Raw genomic sequence first — 25,538 nt, 5'->3', positions numbered from 1 at the left:
ACGCACAGAGTGGAAGAATAGAACTAGTGCCCATTTTCCCCCTAAATGTCAGCAGTTATTTCTGAGTCCTTTTTGGGAGCTGAAACTTGGAAATGTGCACCTTTAAATTTGACTTCCAGTATTCCTTCCACTAGAGTTTTACGGTGCTAGATTTTAAAGGGGGCATGTGTTCAACAATAACCGTGAAAAAAACCTGCATTTATACAAGGCCTTGTACAAGGGGGTTGTTGGGTTACGGGTATAGGGTGGATACGTGGGTTTGAGTAGGGTGATCATTGCTCGGCACAACATCGAGGGCCGAAGGGCCTGTTCTGTGCTGTACTGTTCTATAACATAAAAAAGCAGAGTGAATGTGGAAAGCTAATAGGTGAAAACTTGGAAAAAGTGAGTAGTTTCAAGTACCTGAGAGTCACTGGTGCAGATGATGGAAATAAAGAAGTGGAAAAGAAATGACAGATTAATGGTTGGAGTGATTGCAAGAAGTCGCTACCACAAAAAGTAATTGAGGCCAAAACGTTGTGTAATTTCGAAAAGGAATTCGATATAGCTCTTGGGGCTAAAGGGATTGAAGGATATGGGGGATGGCAAGATCAGGGTATTGAACTTGATCAGTCATGATTATAATGAATGGCGGAGCAGGCTCGAAAGACCGAATGGCCTCCTCCTGCTTTTATTTTCGATGCATGACTCAATGTATAAGTGCAGTGATAGAAAAGTATTTGGCAAGTCATGTTGCAGCTGTATAGAACCTTAGTTAGGCCACACTTGGAGTATAGTGTTCAATTCTGGTTTCCACACTACCAGAAGGATGTGGAGGCTTTAGAGAGGGTGCAGAAGAGATTTACCAGGATGTTGCCTGTTATGGAGGGCATTAGCTATGAGGAGCGGTTGAATAAACTCAGTTTGTTCTCACTTGAACGACGGAGGTTGAGGGGCGACCTGATAGAGGTCTACAAAATTATGAGGGGCATAGACAGAGTGGATAGTCAGAGGCTTTTTCCCAGGGTAGAGGGGTCAATTACTCGGGGGCATAGGTTTAAGGTGCGAGGGGCAAGGTTTAGAGGAGATGTATGAGGCAAGTTTTTTACACAGAGGGCAGTGGGTGCCTGGAACTCGCTGCCGGAGGAGGTGGTGGAAGCAGGGATGATAGTGACATTTAAGGGGCATCTTGACAAATACATGAATAGGATGGGAATAGAGGGATACGGACCCAGGAAGTGTAGAAGATTTTAGTTTAGTTGGGCAGCATGGTCGGCACAGGCTTGGAGGGCCGAAGGGCCTGTTCCTGTGCTATACTTTCCTTTGTTCTTTGTTCTATTGCTGAAACTGAAAAAAAGAATCTGAGATGGCTGTGAGACCAACCTTGCCTGCAGTGCAAGGAGCTCGGCAACCTCAAGAAGAGGGGAACAAGGATTGGAGACTAATGAGGTGGAGATACTGGGCTGGATGTGTGAAGTGATGAGAGACGGAAATGTCAGCAACCAGTGCATTGGGTGGTGAGTGAAGGTTGTGGGAGCATTGAAAGAGGTCGCTGAGAAGAGTTTGAAATGGCTTGGCCATCTGTTGCAGAGAAAGAGGAAATGTAGTGGCATTACCAGGAAGGTGAAAATGAGCTAAGACCAAATGGAAAGATGGGGCGTTCAAATCTTAGAGTAAGGGAGGCTCATTTCCCTTCATCATGGCCCACAAGCAAACATACAATTAACTTATTGAACTTTGCAGCTTGGCCATCTTTTGGGCATAAATCCCCTTTTCAGTACATTTGACCAATTGGGGAATCTGAAAGTGTTCAGGCCTCCGAGACCTACCCATTTGGAGAAGGACCTAATTTCCTACCTCTGTGTGTCCAGCACCTGAAAAAAAGCAGGCTAACATCACGATACTTAAGGAAGGCAATGGGATCAGTTGAGATAAGCACACTGCAACAACTTTGATTTGATTTTGATTTAATTTGATTTATTGTCACATGTACCGAAATGCAGTGAAAAGTATTTTTCTGCGGTCGAGGAACGTACACAGTACGTACATAGTAGACACAAGAATAATCAACAGGGAACATTGACAAATGTTTAACAGCTCCACCCACTCCCGTCCTCACCCATACAGCAGCACACACCCCCCCCCCCCCCCCCCCCCCCACCTCCCTTCACTCTCCAGTTTGGTTTCTGTCAGGTCGAAGGGATTAATAACAGAGGCTCCACCTAAACTATTTATAATTCTCCTCAGGGAAATTTCTTCACTAATAATCCCTTATCTCCAAAAGTAATCAAACTAACTCCAGAATAATTGATCCCAAAATTCCTAACCTTCAACCCCAACTATACGAACCCATATCAGAATGCAATATTTTTCTCACATAACACCTTCTTATTGTTCTAATTATTCCATTCCTAGAATTTGCTGGCTGGATAATTAATTCCATTTTAACTCTGTATCCCGCTTACCATGGAAAAGTATGCTTTGCTTTCTTTTTTGTATTTGAATTTGTTGTACTGAAACACTCATTAAACATTATGGTTGGGAATTTCTGCTAATATTTGCAAGTGGCTAACATGGTGACTTCGGCAGAAAATATTGCAAGATCGCTGAAACAAGCATCTCGGCGGCGAGAACGCGTTCTCTGATATCCCACCTCTTCCCCGTTGGTGACGTAATGAAGGAATTTCACTTAAATACATAATAATATACTTAAATACACATAAAGTGCTTCCCTGTCATTTGTGAAGTGTTGGCTAGTGTGGACTTGAGAGATGAACAGACACTTCCAACACTGATGAAGGTTCAACTCAATTTTATTAACTACTTCGAACTAACACACGATGACTGTGGGTCTAAATGATGCTAACTTAAACTAGAGACCTAAGCCTTTTCCGAACCAGTTAATTCTCTCAGCACGAGTTGTAAGTCTGTGCTGGGCTGGATGAGTTCTTGTTACACTCAGAGGCAGCCCCCAGAATGAACGGGAACCGTGGTGCCCTCTGCCTTTATAGTGTGTGTATTCTAACTGGTGATTGGCTGCAGTGTTTGTACATGTTGATTGGTCCCTGTGTGTGTCCATCAGTGTGTGTCTGCACCATGATATACTGGTGTATATTATGACAATTTGTTCCCGCCATATTTAGAATTACCGCATGTCAGGAAGGTTTGCAACTGCTTTTGCAAAATGTGAAGCAGCTGTGGGGAACCCACAGGGGCGCAAAGGTTAATATACCTCTTTGCCCCCTTCCAGCTGGGATTTCCAATCCTGGCTGGAACAATGGAGCCTCAGCACGGCCACCCAGGAGAAGAATGGCAAAGAGGAACAGCACAGAGAACATGCCCATTTTTTACAGCATTAGCTTCCACTTTCACGTAAGTATTTAAAGATCTCAAATCTTTCATTGCGGCTAATGGGTTCGGGCGTGGGTGGTGGGGTGAATGAATGGGTGTATGTGTGGGTGGGTGAGTGTGACAGTGAGTGGTTCGTTGGTGGGATGGGGAGCGTAATTACATACATACGTAGGTAAATAGAAGATAGGAGCAGAAGGAGGCCTTTTGGCCCTTCGAGCCTGCTCCGCCATTCTTCACAATCATGGCTGATTATCCAACTCAATAGCCTGATCCTGCTTTCTTTCCATAGCCTTTGATCTGATTCTCACCAAGTGCTATATCTAGCCGCCTCTTGAATATATTCAGTGTTTTAGCATCAACTACTGCCTGTGGTAATGAATTCCACAGGCTCACCACTCTTTGTGTGAATAAATGTCTCCTTAGATCTGTCTGAAATGGTTTACCCTGAATCCTCAGATTGTGACCCCTGGTTCTGGATCTATCATTGGTAACATCTTACCTGCATCTACCATGTCTAGTCCCGTTAAAATTTTATAAGTCTCTATGTGATCCCCCCCTCATTCTTCTGAACTCCAGCGAGAACAATCCCAACCGAGTCAATCTCTCCTCATATAGAATCAGTCTGGTAAACCTTTGCTGCACTCCCTCGAGAGAAAGAACATCCTTCCTCGGAGAAGGAGACCAAAACTGCACACAATATTCTAGGTGTGGCCTCACCAAGGCCCTGTATAATTGCAGCAACACATCGCTATATCTGGACTCAAAACCTCTCGCAATGAAGGCCAACATGCCGCCTGCTGCACCTGCCTGCTTACCTTCAGCGACTGGTACACAAGGACACCCAGGTCCCGCTGCACACTCCCCTCTGCCAATTTACAATCATTCAGGTAGTAATCTGCCTTCCTGTTTTTGCTTCCAAAGTGAATAACCTCACACTTATCCAAATTATACTACATTTGCCATTGATTTGCCCACTCCCCAACCTGTCCAGATCATGCTGTAGGATCCCTGCATCCTTCTCACAATTCACCCTCCCACCTAACTTGGTATCATCTGCAAACTTTGAGATGTTACATTTTGTTCCCTCATCCAAATCATTAATGTATATTGTGAATAGCTGAGGTCCGAGTACCAATCCCTGTGGTACCCCACTAGTTACTGCCTGCCAATTTGAAAAGGACCCATTAAACAAGTTTTGTCAGGAGGATGGATAGTTGGGTCAAGGCGTGATTGGAGCGGGTGGTCTGTATAGAGTCTGGGGTTATATCATTAATCGCTGCATTACATCAGAGACAAAACAGTGTAGCTGTTCCAGGGTAAGTATGTGGGTAAGCAGCATGTATCAAACCAAAGTCAAGTCGCCAGACATGGCAATCAGTGTAAGAGACATTTGCGCAGCGCAGACCAGCCTATTGGATGTTTAAACTTCCCAGGCAATTACAGCGCCTGTGTGTGCATCCAGACTTCCTCAGGGTCCCGACATATAAGAATACTGTAAGTTCAGTGCATCACTGCTCCTGATACCAGAAGATCATTATGTAGGCTTTCATGATGAGGAACTGATTAATAGATAAATTGTAGGATATATTCTTACGCAGAGCACAGTGAATGTTGGGTTGGTGGATTTGTCCACTGAAGAAATCTGCAGATTTTTCATTCAGCAAGAAATTGAGAAGTAATGATTTGCCGCCAAGCCTTGGGAAGATAAAAATTGTGACAATGAGTCTTCAAAAGCCTGGTGGGCCAGATGATCAAAATCATCCTTATTTATTCCTATCTTGTGAAAGTATAACATGTGCAGACTTTGTGCCAATGCTTCAAATGCCCTTTCTTACTGTTCCCACAATCATTAGTTCCTTTTTCTGCCATTTGAAGTTTTTTTAAAAAAGAATGATTTCCGAAAAGGTACTTTTTCTGAACTTATCCGACATGGCGAAATTGAACAAACCTTTTTTCACTTGTTACTGATTTTTGTTCAGTTCAGATTTTGGTTCATTCATGAATCACCTCCTGGACTTTTGTGAGATCACAAGAGGCTTTTAGACCCAAATTAAATTGAATTTCCAGGTGCACTGCCAGATTACAGAGGCCAGACATAAGCACAGGGACTGGCTCCTGAATCTGGAGTTGGCGGGCAGAGGGGGGGGGGGGGGGGGGGGGGGGGGGGGGATTTTCTGCTCCCGTTTCTGGGATGTAGATGGGTGTCTCAAAACAGCTTATAGACTCCTGGATTTTCCCGATTGATTGTCCCCACCCGAGTCAATGACTTAACAGAATCCCAATTTTAAAACTTGTATCCCCATTTGCATCTGTTTAACTGTGCGTATCAGGACTATGTGTTTTTTTTTAATATCTCTTTATTTTCCTCCTTTTTCACATTTTCTCCCAAATTTACAGTCACCAACAATAAACAATAATCAGTAATAAACAATAATCAGTAACAAATATGTCAATCCCTATATCAATAACAACGATCCCATCCTCCCACCAAAACCAAAGCATTCGCCCACATGTTCACATAAACAAATGACAAAAAGGAACCAGGAATCACCCATGGCCACCATTAACACTCATCGCCCCCACTCCCCCCAACCCTCCCACCCACCTCCCCCAACTAATATTTGATGTTATCCAGTTCTTGAAAGTGCATAATGAATGATGCCCATGAATTGTCGAACTCCTCCATCCTTCCCCTCAGTTCAAACTTAAATTAAACTGTCCATTCACTTTTACGTGAATCACGACAAGTCTCCCACGACTTGCTCCAGGTGAGCAGAGCCTGCTGGAGGTGCACAGGTGAGTACAGCCCCCAGGGGGAGAAAGGGTCATGTCCAGGCACTGCGGGTGTTCCATAGGGGGTGGGGGCGAGAGATCCATGCGGGAGGCACCGTTCTCGCCCCACCCTGCCAGCATGGCATTGCAGGACCCACCCTTTCATTTTTTTCCCGACAAAGCATTTAAAAATATGGCGGAAATGCTGGCAGGCTGCCTACCCTTTGCTTTTCCCACCTGAGATAGCACTTTGCCAAAAAATTGCAAAATTCCGTCCTGATTCTACCCCAAAATTTCTCCAGATTTGTGACGAGCAGGCAACGCTTTCTTCTTTCTATGCCTATATACAAATATTTGAATCAACAGTATAATTTGCAAATATCACAATTTGGGGAAGAAAGACAATTAAAAACAATCACCTTTCTGAATTTGGAGGCCTTTATAAATTGGGCAGAATGATTTCCAATATATCTAGTTAGTATGAGCATGCTCTTGCATATAGTACATGAGAATCTGATATTACAGCTTCACTTGTATTCCAGTTGGTAAGTACAGTCACTTATTCATGAATAAACCTGCTTTCTAGCCCTGAGAATCAAATCCCTTTTCCCAGTAAACCTAGCTTTATTTCTTTATGTGTATGAGACAAAAATAATCACTGGAAGCCCTTCTGTGAAAACATATCAGTCATTTGCAACACGTTATTTTTTTTAAATTTTAGGATCTCAACGCATCAGCGACAGTGAAGTCTCCGACTACGACTGCGATGATGGGATTGGGGTTGTTTCTTCAGGTACGGAAGCTAAACAAGGGCACTCCCCTCCGTTCTCCACCCCCTTTTACAAATTCCACAGTACTTCAATCAAAGTAAAGATACTCAATCAGTTTCACCGATTTCTGTAGAGCTCGAAGTCAGAGCAAATGAACAGTTGAGAGTCAAAGATGTTATAGCTTTATGGGCTGGGTTCTCCGGACTCCCAGCTGCGTGTTTCACTGGCGGTGCGATGATTGTCTACTCCCGCCGCTTGTCAATGGGATGTATTGGGCGGGAGTCTACGCCCCGCCGAACCACATTTCTGCCTCAACCCGTCGGCGGGATTCTCCGTTACGCTGGCCGGTCATTGGGATTGCCCATTGTGGGGCAGCCCCACGCCGTTGGGAAACCCCCGGGCGCCAGCAAAACGGAGAATCCAGCCGGCGGAGAATCCCACCAGTGGAGAATACCACGCCCCATTGCAGCCACCCCACGCCCCTGGGAAACCCATGGGTGAGGGCACGCTGCCGGTGAGAACAGAAAATCTCAACAGCCAGAGAATTCTGGCCTTTATACCAGATGTAATTGTTTTCAAGCTAGGCGGGATTCTTCGAGGCTCCGTGCCGAAATCACGTTCGGCGTGGGGGTGGAGGATGGGCGTTTGCACGGGAATCGTGGCTGGCAACGCTGAAGCGATTCTCCGGTCCCTGGAGAATCGCCACGAATTGCGCGCACGCGGTCTACGTGACACGGGTAGGGGGCCATTGACAGAGGTGCCTGTCAATGGTGTGGGGTCCTTCACCGGGGGGGGTCACACAGACGGCCAGGTAAGCGATCGGGTGGCACCGATCCGTGGCCGCGCGCAATTTCGGGGGGACCTACTTCGTTTATCATGGTCTGCGGTGTGAGTCCACCAGATTGCACGGGGCGGCCGCCGCAGGCCGCCGCCATCCGCAGGTGTGGACCTCCGACTGGAAGTGTTGGGCCCCGTATCCGCAGCCAGAACTGCAAGGAGCACTCCAGGGCCTTGCTTGCCCCCTGCAGGTAGGAGAATCACTCTGCACTTTCTTAAGGAAAGTCGAGAGTGAAACGCCAGCGATTTGACACTGGCGTGGGGACATAGCCCCATTTTTGGAGAATCCAGCCCCTGATTACTTTAAAGCCAAGGAAAAGTTAACTCACAGAGAATTGTTGGCTCGGTATCAGTCGATAATTATCAATCTTGTGCTTGGGCGCCAATGGAGGGGACGTGTGGTTATGCTTGCAAAATAATTCCATATTTCCTAGCTTACTCCACAAAGTAAATTAGACTTAACAGTCATTTTTTTTTAAATTGAGAAATGTCAGTGTAGGGCCAAGGGAATTTTAGTGTAGGGCCAAGTGAGAGGGGGCAGCACGGTAGCATGGAGGTTAGCATAAATGCTTCACAGCTCCAGGGTCCCAGGTTCAATTCCCGGCTGGGTCACTGTCTGTGTGGAGTCTGCACGTCCTCCCCGTGTGTGCGTGGGTTTCCTCCGGGTGCTCCGGTTTCCTCCCACAGTCCAAAGATGTGCGGGTTAGGTGGATTGGCCATGCTAAATTGCCCGTAGTGTCCTAAAAAGTAAGGTTAAGGGGGGGGGTTGTTGGGTTACGGGTATAGGATGGATACGTGGGTTTGAGTAGGGTGATCATTGCTCGGCACAACATCGAGGGCCGAAGGGCCTGTTCTGTGCTGTACTGTTCTATGTTCTATGTTCTATCTTCTTTGAAAGCATTGTTATTCAATATGTATTTAAGGTTAATGGCTATCTTGTAACAAAGTGATGGGGATCTAGTTTGCCATTAAAAATCTAATTTGTTTTTGATGGTCACACAAAATAGGCAATTGCAAATCAACAGTCCTTTGACTTCAGCAGTAAAGGGGACTGGAAGAAGTTGCTAATTCACAATCGCTCAAATCAAATTTCTACACCGCTGTGCTTTACTGTTGTATGAGAAGAAACATAAAATATTCTAAACTGCTCTTTTCCTCACGTTTCTCACCACAGATTATAGACACAACGGGAGAGATATCCAGAGTTCAACATTATCAGTTCCAGAGCAAGTAATGTCATCAAACCATTGTTCACAATCAGGCTCATCACTTCGTGGGGACAATATGGGCAGGACCCGTTCCCGATCCCCCAGTGTTCCTCCTTCTCAAAGGTAGGGTTAAGCATGGATCTAGGATAATGCAGGGAAGGAACAGCATGTGAAAGGGTGAGATTAAGATCATAAGATATTAAACTTATTTGTTCACATACATTCTGATTTGGGCAACTAACTTGAGGAGATGTTGCTTGAAAGATACCTTGAGCACAAAACCCAAGCAGAGATGTAAAACCTCTTCACATTGATGCTGAAAATGAGGGGGAAAAAAGAGGAAACCAGTGCTGGTGAGTACGAAATGAACTGTTGGAGCATTTTTACATCAGCAACCAATTTCAAGCTTAAATCACCCTCCATGTTTATACCAAAATCAAACCTTTTTTTTGATCCAGAAATTGACATGGGATATCAGTGGCAAACTTCAGGATACTGCTTCTCCCACTTGTGAGCTGTAATTCTAATAGCCCCCTCAAGACAAGACGGTAGGGGAGGGGATCATAAAACTTGGTTCCAAGACAGTCGCTCCATACCTGCTGCCTACCAATCCTGCTGCAGTTTTACCAGTGACTGGTCAGGTGGCCTGTTCACCCATGGGCCAGTTGATGGCCTACTCCACTGCCGCTGGGATTCTACAACCTGCAGGGGAAGGTGGCGCCAAGTGTCCACACTGCCAGGTAAAACCTGGCAGACTGGTGGCAGGGAAAAGGAGGGGTGCCTCCTAGCCAGGCCCCTTTTTGTCCATCAGAACTCCCCAAAGGGTTCCCCCTACGCCTGTACCCTGATGATCCCACCCTCCCACCACCACTCTTGCCAGGTCTATTAGCCTGGCCCCGCCAAAGACTTACATTGAAGCCTGGACACTTTCCGCTCCTTTCCATTGGGTACTGTATGCGATCTCAGCAGTGCACACCGCTCCCCAATGGAGAAAGCTCACCTAAAGTCAATTAACAGCCCAATGGCCACTAAGTTCCTGCAACGTGAGCCATCCAAGTGGAGGCAGACCGGCCTCGACTTTAACCTCGAGTGTAGAATTCTGCCCATGCTGTGTCGGGCAGTGCAGTCACTGTCTGTCTCCTATGTGCAGAAGTCCAAACTATTGTTTGCTGAATTGAATCTGTTAATTAAGGGATTAGGGAAAAACCACTGATTGTTTTGTTGGCACCTAATATGCAATATTCATTAGAGCTGTTTATGGGTGCAGCTATTAGTAACATGCTTAATAGTTAGAAAGAGGAAGACTCGCAGCCTGATAATTTGCATATCTCAGAGTTGCAGATTTTGTGAGTTTCCATTAATGTAATTGTCTACAATATAGGGAGAGAATTGTAATCTGCTACATTTTTGTTTTCACTGATGTGTGCTATGTATGATAACTTTAATTGCAGATGCTGAGTCGAGCAGCCCAGTTATGTTTCTCCATACTCTCTTTTTTTTTTACTAACATACAAAGTCATGTGCATTTGTATTAAGTTTGTGTTTGAACTAGTAAAACAGAGAATGGTCCCAACCGGGACCAAAAATGGCCACCAAGTGATCCACAAAAGGTCCAGCCTCCTTTTCTGCACATGTCCATTTTCCTGTGGGTGAGGGAGGGTCAGATGCCGGTACCTACCTGCTCCTATTACAGAGGCAATTGGCAGCAATGTGGGCTTATTGTATGTGGCAAGCTTTTTTAAAGTTTTCATGGAGGCAGTCAAACCTTAGCAACTATTTGGTATTACAGCAGCTGGATGGCGGAATGAACTGTGCATTGGAGATGGAAAGAGTTTAAAATGGAAGTTAAAGCCCCCCTCCCCCCCCCCCCATTACTGTTCTCTCCCCCCCCCCCCCCCCCCCCCCAATTACTGTTCATCATTAACTGCTGGTGCAATGAGTTGCAACCGTGTTTATTAAGGTGAGTCATGACAGGGTTGTGACTGGAAGCGGTAACTACCCATTTAACAAAATTGTCACTTCTGCCAACAGGCAAGTTGTCAAGTAAAACATCAACATTGTAAATGTAGAAAATCCTTCAAATTAATTTTTAAAAGTTTGTGAAGTGGGAAAAATAGTGTTGTATATTTTACAGTATTGAAAGCGAAGGCTAGTATGTTAACAAGTCCAAACATTTAAGCTCTTCCCATTGCTTTTGTGTATTCGATCTAGACGTCTGTTGAGATAGCAGTTCTGAAGTCTTGTTTGTTTATGCAGATAATTTTATTGGTTCTTGGCTGGAATACAAGTGCCAAGTTGTTTTTCAAGTGTTTCGCTCAATTTACATAGCTGGTTTGATGAGTCTGTTTACTCCGGGTGTTTAATGGGCTTTATTTTACAGCTTCCAACTATTACAATAGGGATTGTGAATTTTGTTCATAAAGTGAATAAGTGGTGAGTGGTGAGTAGAGCGGGAGGGTAGGGTGAAGGAGGGGGCGTTGTTTAAAGTGGTCAGAAGGGGCAGCTGTTAAGAGATGATCCATTAATTGCACCCGAAGAACTGACACAAGGGTTTTTGGGAATGCAGACTGTTTAACATGCCTGCTCTGGAATTGTATCTGCCTCCATTTCTGCCTTGGGCCTGCTGCTTCTGGTGGCAGGCCCTTCTCAAGGCCACTTAGCTGCTTGATCCCCTGAAAATCCTAGCTCTCTGCAGTCTCAAGACCAGTCTGCTGTGATCAATCTGGGATTGAGGGAACTTTGAAAATTCATAGCCAATGCTTCTCTGTAGCTATCTCCTTTAGAATCCAAGGATACTGTCTATCGGGTTCTGGAGATTTGTAAGCTTTTAATTTCTCGAATTTCTCCTAATAGTTTTTCTCCACTGATATTACTGGTTATGGACCAGATTTTCATGTAAGAAGCAGGGAGGTTGAGTTGGAAAAAGGGGCTGAAGCACCATAGTGCTTCAGGAAGAGGATGGTGGTGGTGGTGGTTGTGGTGGTGGTGGGGTGGGGTCAGGCGGTAAATGGGATGGATTCAAGCCTGCTGCCTCTGGGGGAAGTTCAGCGGTGGCAATGCAGATGTGTGAGTGCCAAGGTGGAATGGTTAAAAGGCTTGCTTTGGTTCTCTGGGATTTTGGCTCAGTTGCATTCAAGGCCCATAAACCCTCATCCCTTGACCCCCCCCCCCCCCACGCCAACCACCATGACACCTCCACGCCTCACAAACGCCCCATGCCTTCTTCATGCATTCTCATATCCCCAATGGTCTTTCTACACGTCTTCCTATCCCTCAGGCTGCTACATTTCCCCATGTTCCCTTATATCCTCCATGCTACCTCATTCCCTAGTGCTCTTTCCATACCCCATCATGTTTCCCATGTCCCCTTCATTCTCCTTCATATCTCCAAGACCTGCAATATGCCCATGCCTCCATGTATCTTCCATAGTTACTTACCCATTATCCACTGTGGTAAAATCCAAGGAGCCATGTCTGGAAATGAGAATGAAAAACAAATAAACTTCTAATAAGCTAGTAGAGCTCTCATTTAAACACCCTTCAATTGAAAAAAAACTCTCATTCATAAAATTCATCTGATAAAAATGGAAATCCCCTCAAGTAGTTAATCTGTTGTAAAAACAAATAAACCTCTATTTCCTTTGCCATATCAAAGACAAACCTTTAATAATCTCTTTACATTGTCAAGAAAAATTGGAACACAGTACCCTGCTGAAATAAGTGGATATGGACTTTCTGAAACTCAGCCAAACATTCATAATGTACTCCGATAGAAGAACAATCCTTGGGAAATCTAAATAATGGAGATTCCTGAAGTTTCAAAAACCAGGTGGCTTTTTTCCCTTCGAAACCACAACAGATTTCCTGCAAATCAATGTACTTCAGCAGCAAGTATCCTTTTTTCTACTCTGGCTGAAAACTGCAGAATGTTTGTTCACCAGTTTTAAAGAGCTGATATTTAAATTATTTCAGATCAGGACACTTAAATAGACCTTAAATCCACGCTTCTCCAGTTTCAATACCTCATGCAAAAAATCATGGTTCGACACTGCAGTTTAAGAGCATTGCAGCGATGGGAATTTGAACTGAGCAGTCAAACCAAATGGCCCTGCTGAGTTCAAGCTTCCCATCCGTGTCATTCTCCCCCCCCCCCCCCCTTCCCGCTTCTGTCAAAAATGGCATCTGTTGGAAGTGGAGTTGGGACGTAGCTTACGGTCCTGCCCACTATTTTTAAATGTTTCCCAAGTCTCAGTGAAAATCTGAACTTCTGATTTATGAATGCTCCATCATTGAGCGTACATTTAAGACTGAGATCGACAGATTTTGGGTCTCTTAGAGAATCAAGGGATAATGGGAAAGGGATAATGGAATGAGGAAGCTAATAAGCCATGGACTGGATTGAATGGAGGAGTAAGCACGAGGGACCATATGGCCTATTCCTATTCCTACTTCTTATGTTCTTATATTTTTAATCTTATTAGACAGCTATGTTTGCAAACTGAAGGTATACACTTCCTGCCTAAACTCCCAATAGAACTTTAATATCCTTACAATTGTCATCTTATTGATTCTTGACAGCTCCAATTCAACAAAATTAATTCCAAAAATTACTTTGGACGTCCATGTTTCCATGAGGGCAGCACGGTAGTTGAGGGCAGCACGGTAGCATGGTGGTTAGCATAAATGCTTCACAGCTCCAGGGTCCCAGGTTCGATTCCCGGCTGGGTCACTGTCTGTGCGGAGTCTGCACGTCCTCCCCGTGTGTGCGTGGGTTTCCTCCAGGTGCTCCGGTTTCCTCCCACAGTCCAAAGATGTGCTGGTTAGGTGGATTGGCCATGCTAAATTGCCCGTAGTGTCCTAAAAAAGTAAGGTTAAGGGGGGGTTCTTGGGTTACGGGTATAGGGTGGATTCGTGGGTTTGAGTAGGGTGATCATTGCTCGGCACAACATCGAGGGCCGAGGGGCCTGGTCTGTGCTGTACTGTTCTATGTTCTATGTTGTGATGGGTCTTGTTTAGATAATATTTATTTTCATCTGAGTGTGCAGAGGTTTCTTTTCCCCTGTGAACGGAGGCCTGAAGTTTTGTGCAGATGGACAGACTCTCCACCTTTGTGAAAATGATGCTGGGTGCCTGAATCTGAATTCTCTTTGCAATTTTTTGCACAGGGTGGGAACTTGGGGGAAAATAGGGGCCAGTCAAACTGTGAACGCCCATTGTTCACGAGACCAGCTGCGCGTGTTAAAGTACAGCTGCCTACAGTCTGTTCTGTTTTTTGCAAGGAGGGAGAGGGAGGGTGCGATTTACCGAAAATAAAATAGAGTCCCATGTCAGGAACGCCCTGCCAAGGCCGGACTTCGTCCCATTTTCTGAAACGGGCTCCATTCGCCAATGCAGGATGAAATCGATCTTTCAATCTGAATTCCCTTTGCAATTTGGGCAGGATCCAGACTGTGATGTCTGGCGAAATCTTGTTCGAGATCGTGAGGCGCAACAAGGCCGTTAAATCTCACGAGAGGCCTCTTACAAGTTTTAATGGCCTCGTTGCATCCTGAACCAGGTGTGATGAGGCCGGTAGATCGCCACCATAAATATGATTTGTACACATTAGACCTAGGAGAAAGACTTACTGAGCTCTTTGGAGAGGGACGGTACCCTTTTGGATATGGTCTCATAAGAGACGTCATGTGCCTTTTGAGAAAGGTCAAGAATTCTTTGGGATTGTTAAAAGTAGATATGATTGTGAATAAAGAGTAAATAAATTTGTTGGAACTGTCAAGGTCATTGGAACTGTCAAAGAAACTGAGAGAGCTGTCAAGGAGTGCTATCAAATCAGTCAGCATTTAAATCTTCCAGCTTTTAAATATTTGAATAAACTGCAGTGTTGAAAAGTATCAGTACTTGCTATTCCACCATGCTTGTTGACATAAGGCTGAAGGTTACCATTACAAGATTAGTGCAGTAGGACTGGTTTCACAACCTATCATAGTGGGGTGCCTGTGAGTTCATAGTTCGATTGACAGCTCTAAATGTTTATAAAGTCTTTGAAGTGATACTATGCGTACAAATTTCGGAATGGAGAGCTGTGACTAGTGGTGTTCCACAGGTTTCAGTGCTGGGACCTTTGCTGTTTGTAGGGGCATTGAGTATAATAATTGGCAAGTCATGCTGCAGCTGTATAGAACCTTAGTTAGGTCATACTTGGAATATAGTGTTCAATTCTGGGCGCCACACTACCAGAAGGATGTAGAGGCTTTGCAGAGGGTACAGAAGAGGTTTACCAGGATGTTGCCTGGTATGGAGGGCATTAGCTAGATTGGACAAACTCGGCTTGTTCTCACTGGAACGACGGAGGTTAAGGGGCAACCTGATGTAAGTCTACAAAATTCTGAGGGGCAAAGACAGAGTGGATAGTCAAAAGCTTTTTTTCCCCAGAGTGGAAGAGTCAATTACTAGGGGACATAGGTTTAAGGTGCGAGGGGCAACGTTTAGAGGAGATGTGCGAGGGAAGTTTTTTTACACAGAGGATAGTGGGTGCCTGAAACTCACTGCCGGAGGAGGTAGTGTAAGCGGGTACGATAGTGATGTTTGAGGGACGTCTTGAAAAATACATGAGATAGGAATTGAGGGATGCGTACCCCAGAAGTGCAGAAGATTTTAGGTTAGACGGGCAGCATGGTCGGTGCAGGCTTGGAGGGCCGAAAGGCCTGTTCCTGTGCTGTACTTGTCTTTGTTCTTTAAATACTTGCTCTTATAAGGCTTTGAAGGGAGTTAAGTGTCGTGAACGTGTTTTTATCAAGGAGAGTCTTTTTTAAATAGTGAATTTAATAGACATGCGAGAACTTTCTTTAATCTCATCATGGTCCTGAGGTCAGCCCATGGGGAACACTGTGTGAGTTGACACTGGGTGAGGTTGCACGGAAAACGTAATTGGATAAAGCTCTAATGTCAATAAGGTACATCTGCTGATTTCAGTATGAGAAAAGTATGCAATATTAAACAAGTAAAATATGTGAAATCCGTGACAAGGCAGTTGAGGTGAAATTGGTCTTCAGCTGTTGTGCAAAACAGATGACAGTGAATCGGCAGCCTGTTTTACATGCCACCTTGTTTTGTAATGTCAGATCTAATGTTCGAAGTAGTAGCGTCTCCATTTTTGAGTCACTGACCCATACGGAGATCCAGCTGGTGCCGTGGATTCTGAAAAAAAAAGACTGCTCCAATGGCTGACTTGTGTTTTGCAGAAGCTCAGAGCTGGGCCCTCGAAGCAGTCGCTGTTCGCAACAGTACAACACCATCAGCCGAATGGACAGACATAGAACGCAGGATGATCACTATTCTCCAGAGAGAGAGAGGTAATCAGAAATTACTGATTGTTTTCTTTTCCAGGAAAGCGTGTGATATTTTTAAATGTGGAACCAACTGGAAATGAGCTTGGACTGCTATAAGCTAGCATGGGCAACCAATGCTCAGTGCTTTGTTGCTTTGAGTATTCAATATTATTGGAAGCTTACAAGTGGATGTGTGTGTTTTGGTCCTGTATACTGCCTTCAGAATTAATCTGAATTTTAAAAAATAGAATCGGAAACGTTTGTGGTACCACAGGTCTTTTCTTAATTAATACGATTCTGGGTGGACTATTCTTCTGAATAAATTGCAATATGGCTAACGTTTATCCTAAATGCAGTCACAACCCTCAAAAATGTTGAAAAGCAACATTTTTTACATCAGCTTGAATATGGCAGTGACAAAAAGTTTGATCCACCAGATTACTTGAGTTTCAATTTGCACTGTAGATACCAAAAGTGATATTCAGCATGCATTTTAAATTCTCAAGCATTCAGTATATTTTTCTGATACCAGCGAGGGAGTTTTAAATCTATAACTGCCCAATGGTAGATTATTTGGCTTTGCTGTCATTCTTTTTCTTTTGTAGGAAACTGAAATTTTGTTTGTTGTGCCAAGGGTGATTGTTAAATTGCTTTCAACATTCACTTCCAGAATAGGGAGCGGGTAAAAGTGATACAGTATTCTCTCAACACCAGTCAGCACAATAAAGGATTAATTGCTGTTGTTTAAGATAAAAGGCAGCAGTTTTAGAAAGAAGTCTTGGCTGCTGATGGTTGGTTTCATCAAATAGATCATTTTATGTTGGCCAGTATATTCTCTGATCGAAAACATAGATATTGTTTTGAGTAGGGGGTAAGAGAAGGAACATTTTTGTAGGTATGTTTTCTTAGTGGCTCAGGTATTATGCTTTACATCCTTATTTTCACCAACCCCCACCCATATTGCATGCCCAAGCTTTCTCCTGTTCAGAACTTCGGTTCATGGCATATAGAGTTGTATGGAAACCTTTGCTATGTGTCTCTGGTTCCTGTTTTGTTTCCTGTTTAGTGACTCCCAGAGTGTGGTGCATGATGTAATGCACCAAAATAACTCATGAAGTCACAAAGGGGTAAAGTCTTACTTTGTGAATGTGACCCTGTACATGGTAAGGATCAGGTCTTAATAATACCATCAAAGGGAGATGTCATCAAATACTTCCATAGAGGGCAGATGTAAAAATATGGTGGGCCAGTCATCAGGGCAAAATTGTGCATTTTTCTGTTCCCAATTTACAGAGTTGGTAACAGGTTCCCCCATTCCATCATCTTGGCTGGAGTGCTATATGGTGCATGAAGACTTGACAAAGGGTAGAAAGATAAATGAAGCAATAACCCCTCTCTCCCTTGGAGATTTCCAAGTGTGTCCTTGCTGTAGATCAATTAACCAAACTGGCCTTTGATGCCTTGAATTTCCGCACTTCTGATCCTGTGTATAAAAACACAATCGGAGGCAAACTTCATATGTTAGCAATGTCTTGCAATGTTAGATAGGTAACCTGTAGTTAAAACAAATGGGGTGTAAATAAAAGTAACTGATTGTTCGAAGTTGCTAGATTATCTTCACTAAGAACTTATTTTGCAGCATTTAAGCTCCTCTTGGCTTTTGATTAGAGACTATAACCTTCTCGCACATGCTGTTCATCATATTTCTCTCCATTTTCTTCTCTTTTTTGCTCACTGGTGCTGCTGATCTTTCTGCCATTCTTCAAATGCCATACATTTGTCTTTTCCATTACCTCCCACATCGCTGCAGTCAGTATCTTACACTACCTCGGTCCAGACACAGTCATGCCATCGAACATCATCACAAGGATATCAGGTATACTGTAATATGGGTGTGTTGGTGTGTTTTTATTATGTGTGACTATGTATGCATGTATGTATGGATATTATAACTAGGAATGAGCATCAGGATAAAATCAAACTCTAAACTTTAAACTAGAGCTCCTCGATGTTGGATTTTCCAAGTCAAAGGGCCTGATTTTAACTGTACGTGTAGGTTAATTTTGAATAGTTAAGATCGGGCCCAAAGTTTCACATTTCAAAAGGTTTTGCTGCCAAATGGAGAAGAGACACCATTAGACAGCTAAAATCTCACTAAAACAATATGTACCTATGTGCATGCTGCCATCTACATGATTAATCATGAATGTAATGATAGAAAAAAAATATAATGTGCATTATAAAGGCTGGCCACAATCAATTTTGGAAGGTTTTGGAGAGCTGAACATGGTATCCCCTAAGTGAAAATGTATCATTTATATCATTGTATCATTTTCACAAAAGGGAAAGGCCACAGAAAGAATATTTGGACGCAAATCCAATATTTAGGTGCTCAAGAGATCCAGATGATACAATTTATAACATTGCAGACTACCCGGTCACGTTGCTCATCCTTAATTATGATTTTCTTGTAACTTATCTTTTTCCTTTTTTTCTCTTAAGCTGATAAATGAGTAGGATGTACGTCTGCCAAAATGACACGGTTGAGCTTTCAGGCGCAAATTAACCATTATAAAAGATTACTTTTGTTTACAGGATTGCTTAAATAACGCAACAGTTAAAAGGGCAAATGATGAGCATTGAAAATCTGAACTTGAGAGTGGAAAAGCTGTACATATGCAGCAGTTCAGTCAACTTCTGAAAAGAAGAGACATAGAAAGGTTAAGTTACGGTGCTCAATCTGGCATTAAGCTGTGTTCTCTTTTAGAGACTGATGAATCTGCTGCAATTTTAGAGAGCATTATTTGGTTCATGATAATAGGACAAAAATGATAGGATTTTAGGATTACTGGGATGCTTATTTGCTTAGTAAAATGCAATCCTTATTGTGGCAACAGGAGTGCTATGAAGCCAGTCACTATTTGATGTGCTGTGGTAGACATTAACAGTTTTTGTGCTTTTTCACCATCTTCTGTCATCGCAGTGCAACTCATGCTGGTATTAAAAACTAATTTAATCAAATTAATGGGTTGCTTTATTCCATTTTTTTTGTTGACTTCTAAAATCTTATAATTTTAACAATGGGTGCTGGTAACATGAATGAGTGAAATGAATATGAGGAGTTGCTGAGTCTAACAGAGTGAAGGACTTGAATCAACGTTCATTAACACATTGGTTAGCCCACAGCTGAGTCAGCAAGCACGCCGCTTCATTAACTTCTCGTTGTCGGTTCGTCTGATAAAGTATTAAAATATTCTCCTCTGTCAGTCATTTCGCTCACAGTTGTAATCTTGTGCAGTGTCTCAGGAGTGCCCTTTAGTTTGCTTATTCCTTCACAAAACCCAGTATGATGTTAAAAACAAAACTCCCAGGGTTATCAGTGACTGCAATGCTAGCATTGGGACTGGGCTGCCCAAATCAGGAAGGTCCCAGTCCAAAACTTTCTGAATTAATTGAGCTCAATTGGTGAGGTTTTGATTGGCCTCGGTAGAGGGGGGGAGTGAGAGAGAGAGAAAATCTGGCAGGTTTCTATCTCCTAGTTGCTATCCAATGGCACTGATGGAAAGTCCGCTGACTCGGGTCTTCCCTTGACACCCTCAGCTGTAAGCCTATCCATTCCATGGGACCCACCTACAGGATTCTTTAGAAAGTGCTTCATTTATTATTATTCACTTTGAGATATCCTCAGTTCATGAAACGCACTAGATAAATGCAAGCCTTTTTAACAGCTTTCACAATCCTCTTTTTAATCAACCCCTGACCACACAGTTTCGTTTACTGGTTTTGATGCATGTTGACATTGTAACAGCCCCATTGTAAAACCATCACCCCCCCCCCTTTTTAAAACCACTGTCACCAACCCCTCCTGTAAAACAATGCTCTTGACGATCTCTGACTCATCCCTAATCTTAAAATGCTTGAGTGTGCCTTTCACTGAAAATGTTCTTTAAGCTACCTCTAGCTATGACCTCACAGCTTCCAGCAGCAACCTACAGTGATTAAATCACAAAAGGCATCCTCTGTGACTGGCCTATATTATGCCATACTTCCTCAATCTCAATCTCCCTGCGGTCTGCCGCACAGTTGCAAACCTTGTTCTGCTCCATCATGCTATCCTGTTCCTTGAAACCGTCCTTGTAATTCAATTCCAGTTTATGCGCCTTGAGGAATAGATCTATCCTCAGTCCCTTCAAATCTTTTCTGTCCTCAGGACATCTGAAAGCATTTCACAGCCAAAAACTAAATGCAGTTAATTATGTAGGCAATATGTGCATGAGAACAGTAACTCCAATTAGAGACCGAATAATATGCTTTTGATGGTCCTGATTGGGGGAAGAATGTTAGCCTGGAGACCTGGAGCTCTCTGTGCTTCTTTGAATAAACACCTGAATAACGAGATGTGGCTTCCATTTGGCATTATCTGAAAGATGGCACCTCTGACAATACATTGCTCCCTCAGCACTGCAGTTCGATAACAGTTCGACTTATGTGTTTAATTCACTGAGCTCTCACCCTCCAACTCCAAGGCAAGAATTTCACCGACTAAAGTTGAGACAGCACAATTAATATCAACGACAAAACTGACTAAAATCTCTTCTTTTTTTCAGCATTAGCACAATTTACTTTTCTGAACACGGTTGAAATTTAGGTTTGTTAGAACTTGGATTTGTGATGGAACCCGGTTGTAAAGAGCAACACCGCTTTAAATAAGCTGCAGTTAGTTTGAAATGTTCTCGCTGTCTTTTATTGTTTTGCATTTAATGCATGATGCTGACTTCACTCACTCCCTGTCTTTGTTATATGTCTCGCTGGGCTGATCGACATGGTGTTGGTGCACGTGGTCTCTTACTTATTTAACAATTCTTTAATTCTGTTGAGGAATTGAAAATAATACAACTAAAATATGTACAGATGCTTGTACTTTATTTTGTGTACGATTGAAGTTCAACCAGAATCTCATTTATTATAACGTGCTATTCAGAAGTAAATCTGGAAGATGTTTCAGCATTTCCAAATGAGATTCTGTTCTATTTCTAGTGTTGTGTTACACTATTTCGCGATTACAGGTATTGAGCTCCATAGTTTCTGCTCTATTGCAGTCAGAGTTTCTGAGGATTCTTTAATGGGAACCCATTTTTTTGCTTTTGTGAAGCAGAGGTGTTCCACGGATCTATCAAATGGTAGTGTTTCAAGTTTCATTATTGGTTGCTTTTGACTTGTACAGTTATTGTTTCTAAGCGGTATTCCTGCATCTTTGAAAATGTTGATGGAACCATCGTTATTTAATGTCACCTCTGTAACTGATTTCTTCCATCTCACTGGGGGCATTTAGCCTCATTAAGAAGCCAGCACAGATTTGTCATCTTCATAAGGTTTCCTGGAGGAACACTTCTTCCTTTTGGAGAGACTGTGCCCTTTACTTCCTTCCCCAATCTAGAGGGAAATTGAAGAATACACTAATAAAATAAGAAGACAAAGTAGCAAGCTAATTCGGGAAATATTTTCTCACCCCTTACACCCCATCAGGTTCCTCAGGAATTAACTGCATAATAATCTTAACTTAGTTTGCAACAAAAATAACAAATATTCTGTGTTTCATTGTTCTGATAGTTATCTTTGTGATCGAGTTTTAAGTTCAAATAATGGCTAATATCTGAATTAAAACATTCATACATTCAACGTATGAGGAGGAAACAGTGTCCTGTGACACTGGGGATTCATCCACGAGAATTCAAAGTGTCACAAAAATACAGATAAAGGGCTTAAATTAATGTAATTTGAATTTGGGTGGCGGCAGAGTGGCTAGCACTGCTACCTCACAGAGCCAGTGACCCGGGTTTGATTCCGGCCTTGGGTGATTGTGTGGAGATTGCACGTTCTCCCCGTGTCTGCGTGGGTTCCCTCCGGGTGCTCCGATTTCCTCCCACAGTCCAAAGATATGCAGACTAGGTGGATTGGCCATGCTAAATTTCCCCTAAGTGTCCAGGGATGTGCAAGTTAGGTGGGGTTACAAGGTTGCAGAGATAGGGTGGGAGCCTGGTTAGGGTGCTCTTTCGGAGGGTCGGTGCAGATTCGATGGGCCGAATAGCCTCCTGTGCTGTAGGGAGTCTACGATCATTCAAGCTGATGTACAGTTTTCCAGTAATCAATGTACATTATTTCTTGATAAACTTCCAGTCAAAAGGTCATAATCATTAACATTTTTTTCTGAATATTATTATAAGCAGAGAAAACTGAGCAATGCAGCTGATACACAAAAATAACACCACATGTATTATAGATTATATACACATATATGTTTTATGTATATATATATACCGACTGAATAATTAATTACCTGATTAGGATTTTAAAAAAACTATTAAAATTTTATGTTTGAGGTGCACAGATGCACATCTTTATTATTAACGCAAAATACTGTGGCTGTTGGAAATCTGAAATAAAACAGAAAATGCTTAAGTACTTACTCAACAAAACAGGCAGCAGCTGGGGAGAGATAAATGGTGCACAAAATGTAACAAGTGTGGGAGAGGGCCCATGTCCATCACTAAAACCAGTGGCACCCCCACCAACCAAGTCTCTGAAAACTTTTAGTGAAATAAGTCCCTAATTAGCAGCAGGAACCCTGCGGTCAGGGATCCCGGCTTCACAGGGGACATTTAATTGCAGCACTCCGTGGCCCTTGCCCGCCATTGGTTGAATACCAGCAGTCGCGAGATCAGGGTCGGGATTCTCCCCTACCCGGCGGGGCGGGATGTCCCGGCGGGACGGAGTGGCGTGACCACTCCAGCGTCGGGCCTCCCCAAAGGTGCGGAATTCTCCGCACCTTTAGGGGCTAGGCCCGCGCCAGAGTGGCTCCCGCTCCGCCGGCCGGCGGAAGTCCACGCATGCGCCGGTGCGTCAGCGGCTGTTGGCGTCATACCGGCGCATGCGCTGGGGAGGGGGGCTCTTCCGCCCCCGCCATGGTCAAGGCCATGGCGGGGCGGAAGAAAAAGACTGCCCGCATGGCACAGGCCCGCCTGGCGATCGGTGGGCCCGATTGCGGGCCAGGCCACCGTGGGGGCACCCCCCGGGGCCAGATTGCCCCGCGCCCCCCCAGGACCCTGGCGCCCACCCGCGCCGCCAATCCCTCCGGCACCAGACGTGCTTTGATTCCCGCCGGTGGGAACGGCCTGTCTGCCGGGACTTCGGCCCATTGCGGACCGGAGAATCGCCGCGGGGGGCCCGCCCACCGGTGCGCCACGATTGCCGCCCCCGCCGATTCATGGGTGGCGAAGAATTCGGGCCACGGCGGGGGCGGGATTGCACTGGCCCCAGGCGATTATCTAACCTCCTGGGGGTCGGAGAATTCCGCCCCAGGTCTTTTAAGTCGGCATTAATTGTCCTAGTAAGCCCCTTAATTTCCATCCAGGTGGGAAGGTTGCACAAAGCCTTCCTGTCCTATACTTAATTGGACAGAGGCACAGAGGAGGCGAGATTCCCACCCTGCACAATCCCGCCTGACCAAATGCTTCCTCCACCCCACCACACCCCAGCCTCAATTCATTAAACTCAGCCCAAAGTTTTGTTTTCAGGTCAATAATCTTGCTTCAGAACTTAGTCAATTGCTTGTAACTACCTTCAGGCATCTGCTGTTGCTTGTGTAATCTCCCAGGTTTGAATTAATCCTTGCGTGAGTGCCCCAAAAGATCAATTATTCTCCAGGCAATCATTCTACTTGTTTATTGATGCTCCACAAAGCCATTACCAAAATATGGTTTGTCTGTGTAATCACTCCGCAGGCACCCAGTATTCCTTACGTAATTGTTCATTGATATATGTTCATCTTAGTCTCATGCAAAAGGTTGAAAATTGGGAATATTTTTGTTATCCAAGGGTGCAACTTCGATTATAAATTAGGACAGGTTGACTTTGTTTGCTTGCTGAGCATATCACTGTCAGTGAACAGAGAACTGACACTTTGTGCAAAATAACCCATAATCAGTTCTTAATCAATTATACAAAGCACCAGATCCCAGATCTTCCGATCTCTGGATGGTCGGAGACCGGATGGACCCCAGAGGATGCACCACAGGACCCCCAGAATTCTCAACACAAGGACCGTGTGGGAATTACTTAGGACGGTTCAAGTTCTGAAGGGAAATTCCACTCTGTCCAGAACCCTCAAAAGATGTCCTATTGAGTTAGGGCCTGAGACTTTGGAGGGTTCTGACTCACTTACATGGATAGTTACCCAGGAAATGTCAGACTGAAAAATTCAAGGTGTAACCCCGGAGTAACTCTGGGCGGGTCAGAGAATCGCTGAGGGTCGGCGTGAATCCTGCCCCCGTCGTCCTCCGAATTCTTCGGCCCTCCAAAAGTCGGCGAGGCGTGAATCGTGCCGCCCGCCTCGGAGAATGGCGGGGACCGGTGTGACTCAGTGGGCCCCGGGGCTGCCCGAATTCTCCGGCCCACGATATGCCGAAGTCCCTCTGGTTTTTTGCTGGTCCCACCAGCGTGAATTAGACTCGGTCCCTTGCCGGCGGGACCTGGCGGTGTGGACGGGCTCCGGGGTCCTTAGGGGGATGTGGGGCAATCTGGCCCTCGGGGGTGCCCCCACGGTGGCCTGACCCGCGATCGGGGCCCACCAATCCGCGGGCAGGCCTGTGCCGTGGGGGGCACTCCTTTCCTACGCGTCGGCTGTGTCAGTCTCAGCGATGGCCAACCCATGCGCGGACTCTCGCCGGCCGGCCGGCCGGCAGAGTCCCTTCGGCCCCAGCTGGCACGGCGCCAGAGGCCTTCCATGCCAGTCGGCGGGGCACAAACCACTCAGGCGCCGACCTAGCCCCTGAAGGTGTGGAGGATTGCTGGGGACGGGAGAATCCCGCCCTATATGACTGATCCCCCAAATCCCCACTGATCCCTCCTCACCTCTCTCCTGCCAACCTCAGACCCTGGCCCACTGACTCCCTGACCTGCCAACCCCTCACTCTTCCCTCCAGCACCCCATCAGCTCTCTTCTTGTTTTCTGAGTCCTGTGACACTCCGTGCCCACATCACCGTTTGCGTTCAGGGTGAACATGGCCGCAAAATCACAGCCTCAGTCTACTCCACGACCCTCCGATTCCACATTCTGACTCTGCCCGACCTTCTGACTCTGCCCCGATCTTCTGACTCTCCATAGACCATCTGACTCCCCCGGACTCTACATAACCCTCCCTCACCACCCTACCTATTCTGCCACCCTAACCATCATATCACCTATCACCCTGCCACCTAATTACCCTACCTACCCTGCACAGCTGGCACCTTAC

General features: G+C 44.8%; 1 protein-coding gene across 41 annotated transcripts in view; it reads left to right on the top strand.

Moving 5' to 3' along the window:
* The window catches only part of rims2a (regulating synaptic membrane exocytosis 2a), a 1,202,647-nt gene that overhangs the window by 764,412 nt on the left and 412,697 nt on the right, over window positions 1-25,538 (top strand). For 35 of the 41 annotated variants that reach the window (XM_038810037.1, XM_038809989.1, XM_038810036.1 and 32 more), the window contains 4 exons: window positions 6,824-6,895; window positions 8,884-9,040; window positions 16,159-16,269; window positions 18,056-18,121. In XM_038810037.1, the coding sequence (XP_038665965.1) occupies window positions 6,824-6,895; window positions 8,884-9,040; window positions 16,159-16,269; window positions 18,056-18,121 (406 nt within the window). The remainder of the gene's footprint in view (window positions 1-6,823; window positions 6,896-8,883; window positions 9,041-16,158; window positions 16,270-18,055; window positions 18,122-25,538) is intronic. The other 6 variants (XM_038810032.1, XM_038810020.1, XM_038810013.1 and 3 more) reach the window with 1 other exon arrangement.

Source organism: Scyliorhinus canicula, chromosome 10, assembly GCF_902713615.1.
Source record: "Scyliorhinus canicula chromosome 10, sScyCan1.1, whole genome shotgun sequence".
Taxonomy (NCBI): domain Eukaryota; kingdom Metazoa; phylum Chordata; class Chondrichthyes; order Carcharhiniformes; family Scyliorhinidae; genus Scyliorhinus; species Scyliorhinus canicula.
The sequence above is the reverse complement of the archived record's forward strand: the minus strand, read 5'-3'. Positions and strand labels throughout refer to the sequence as shown.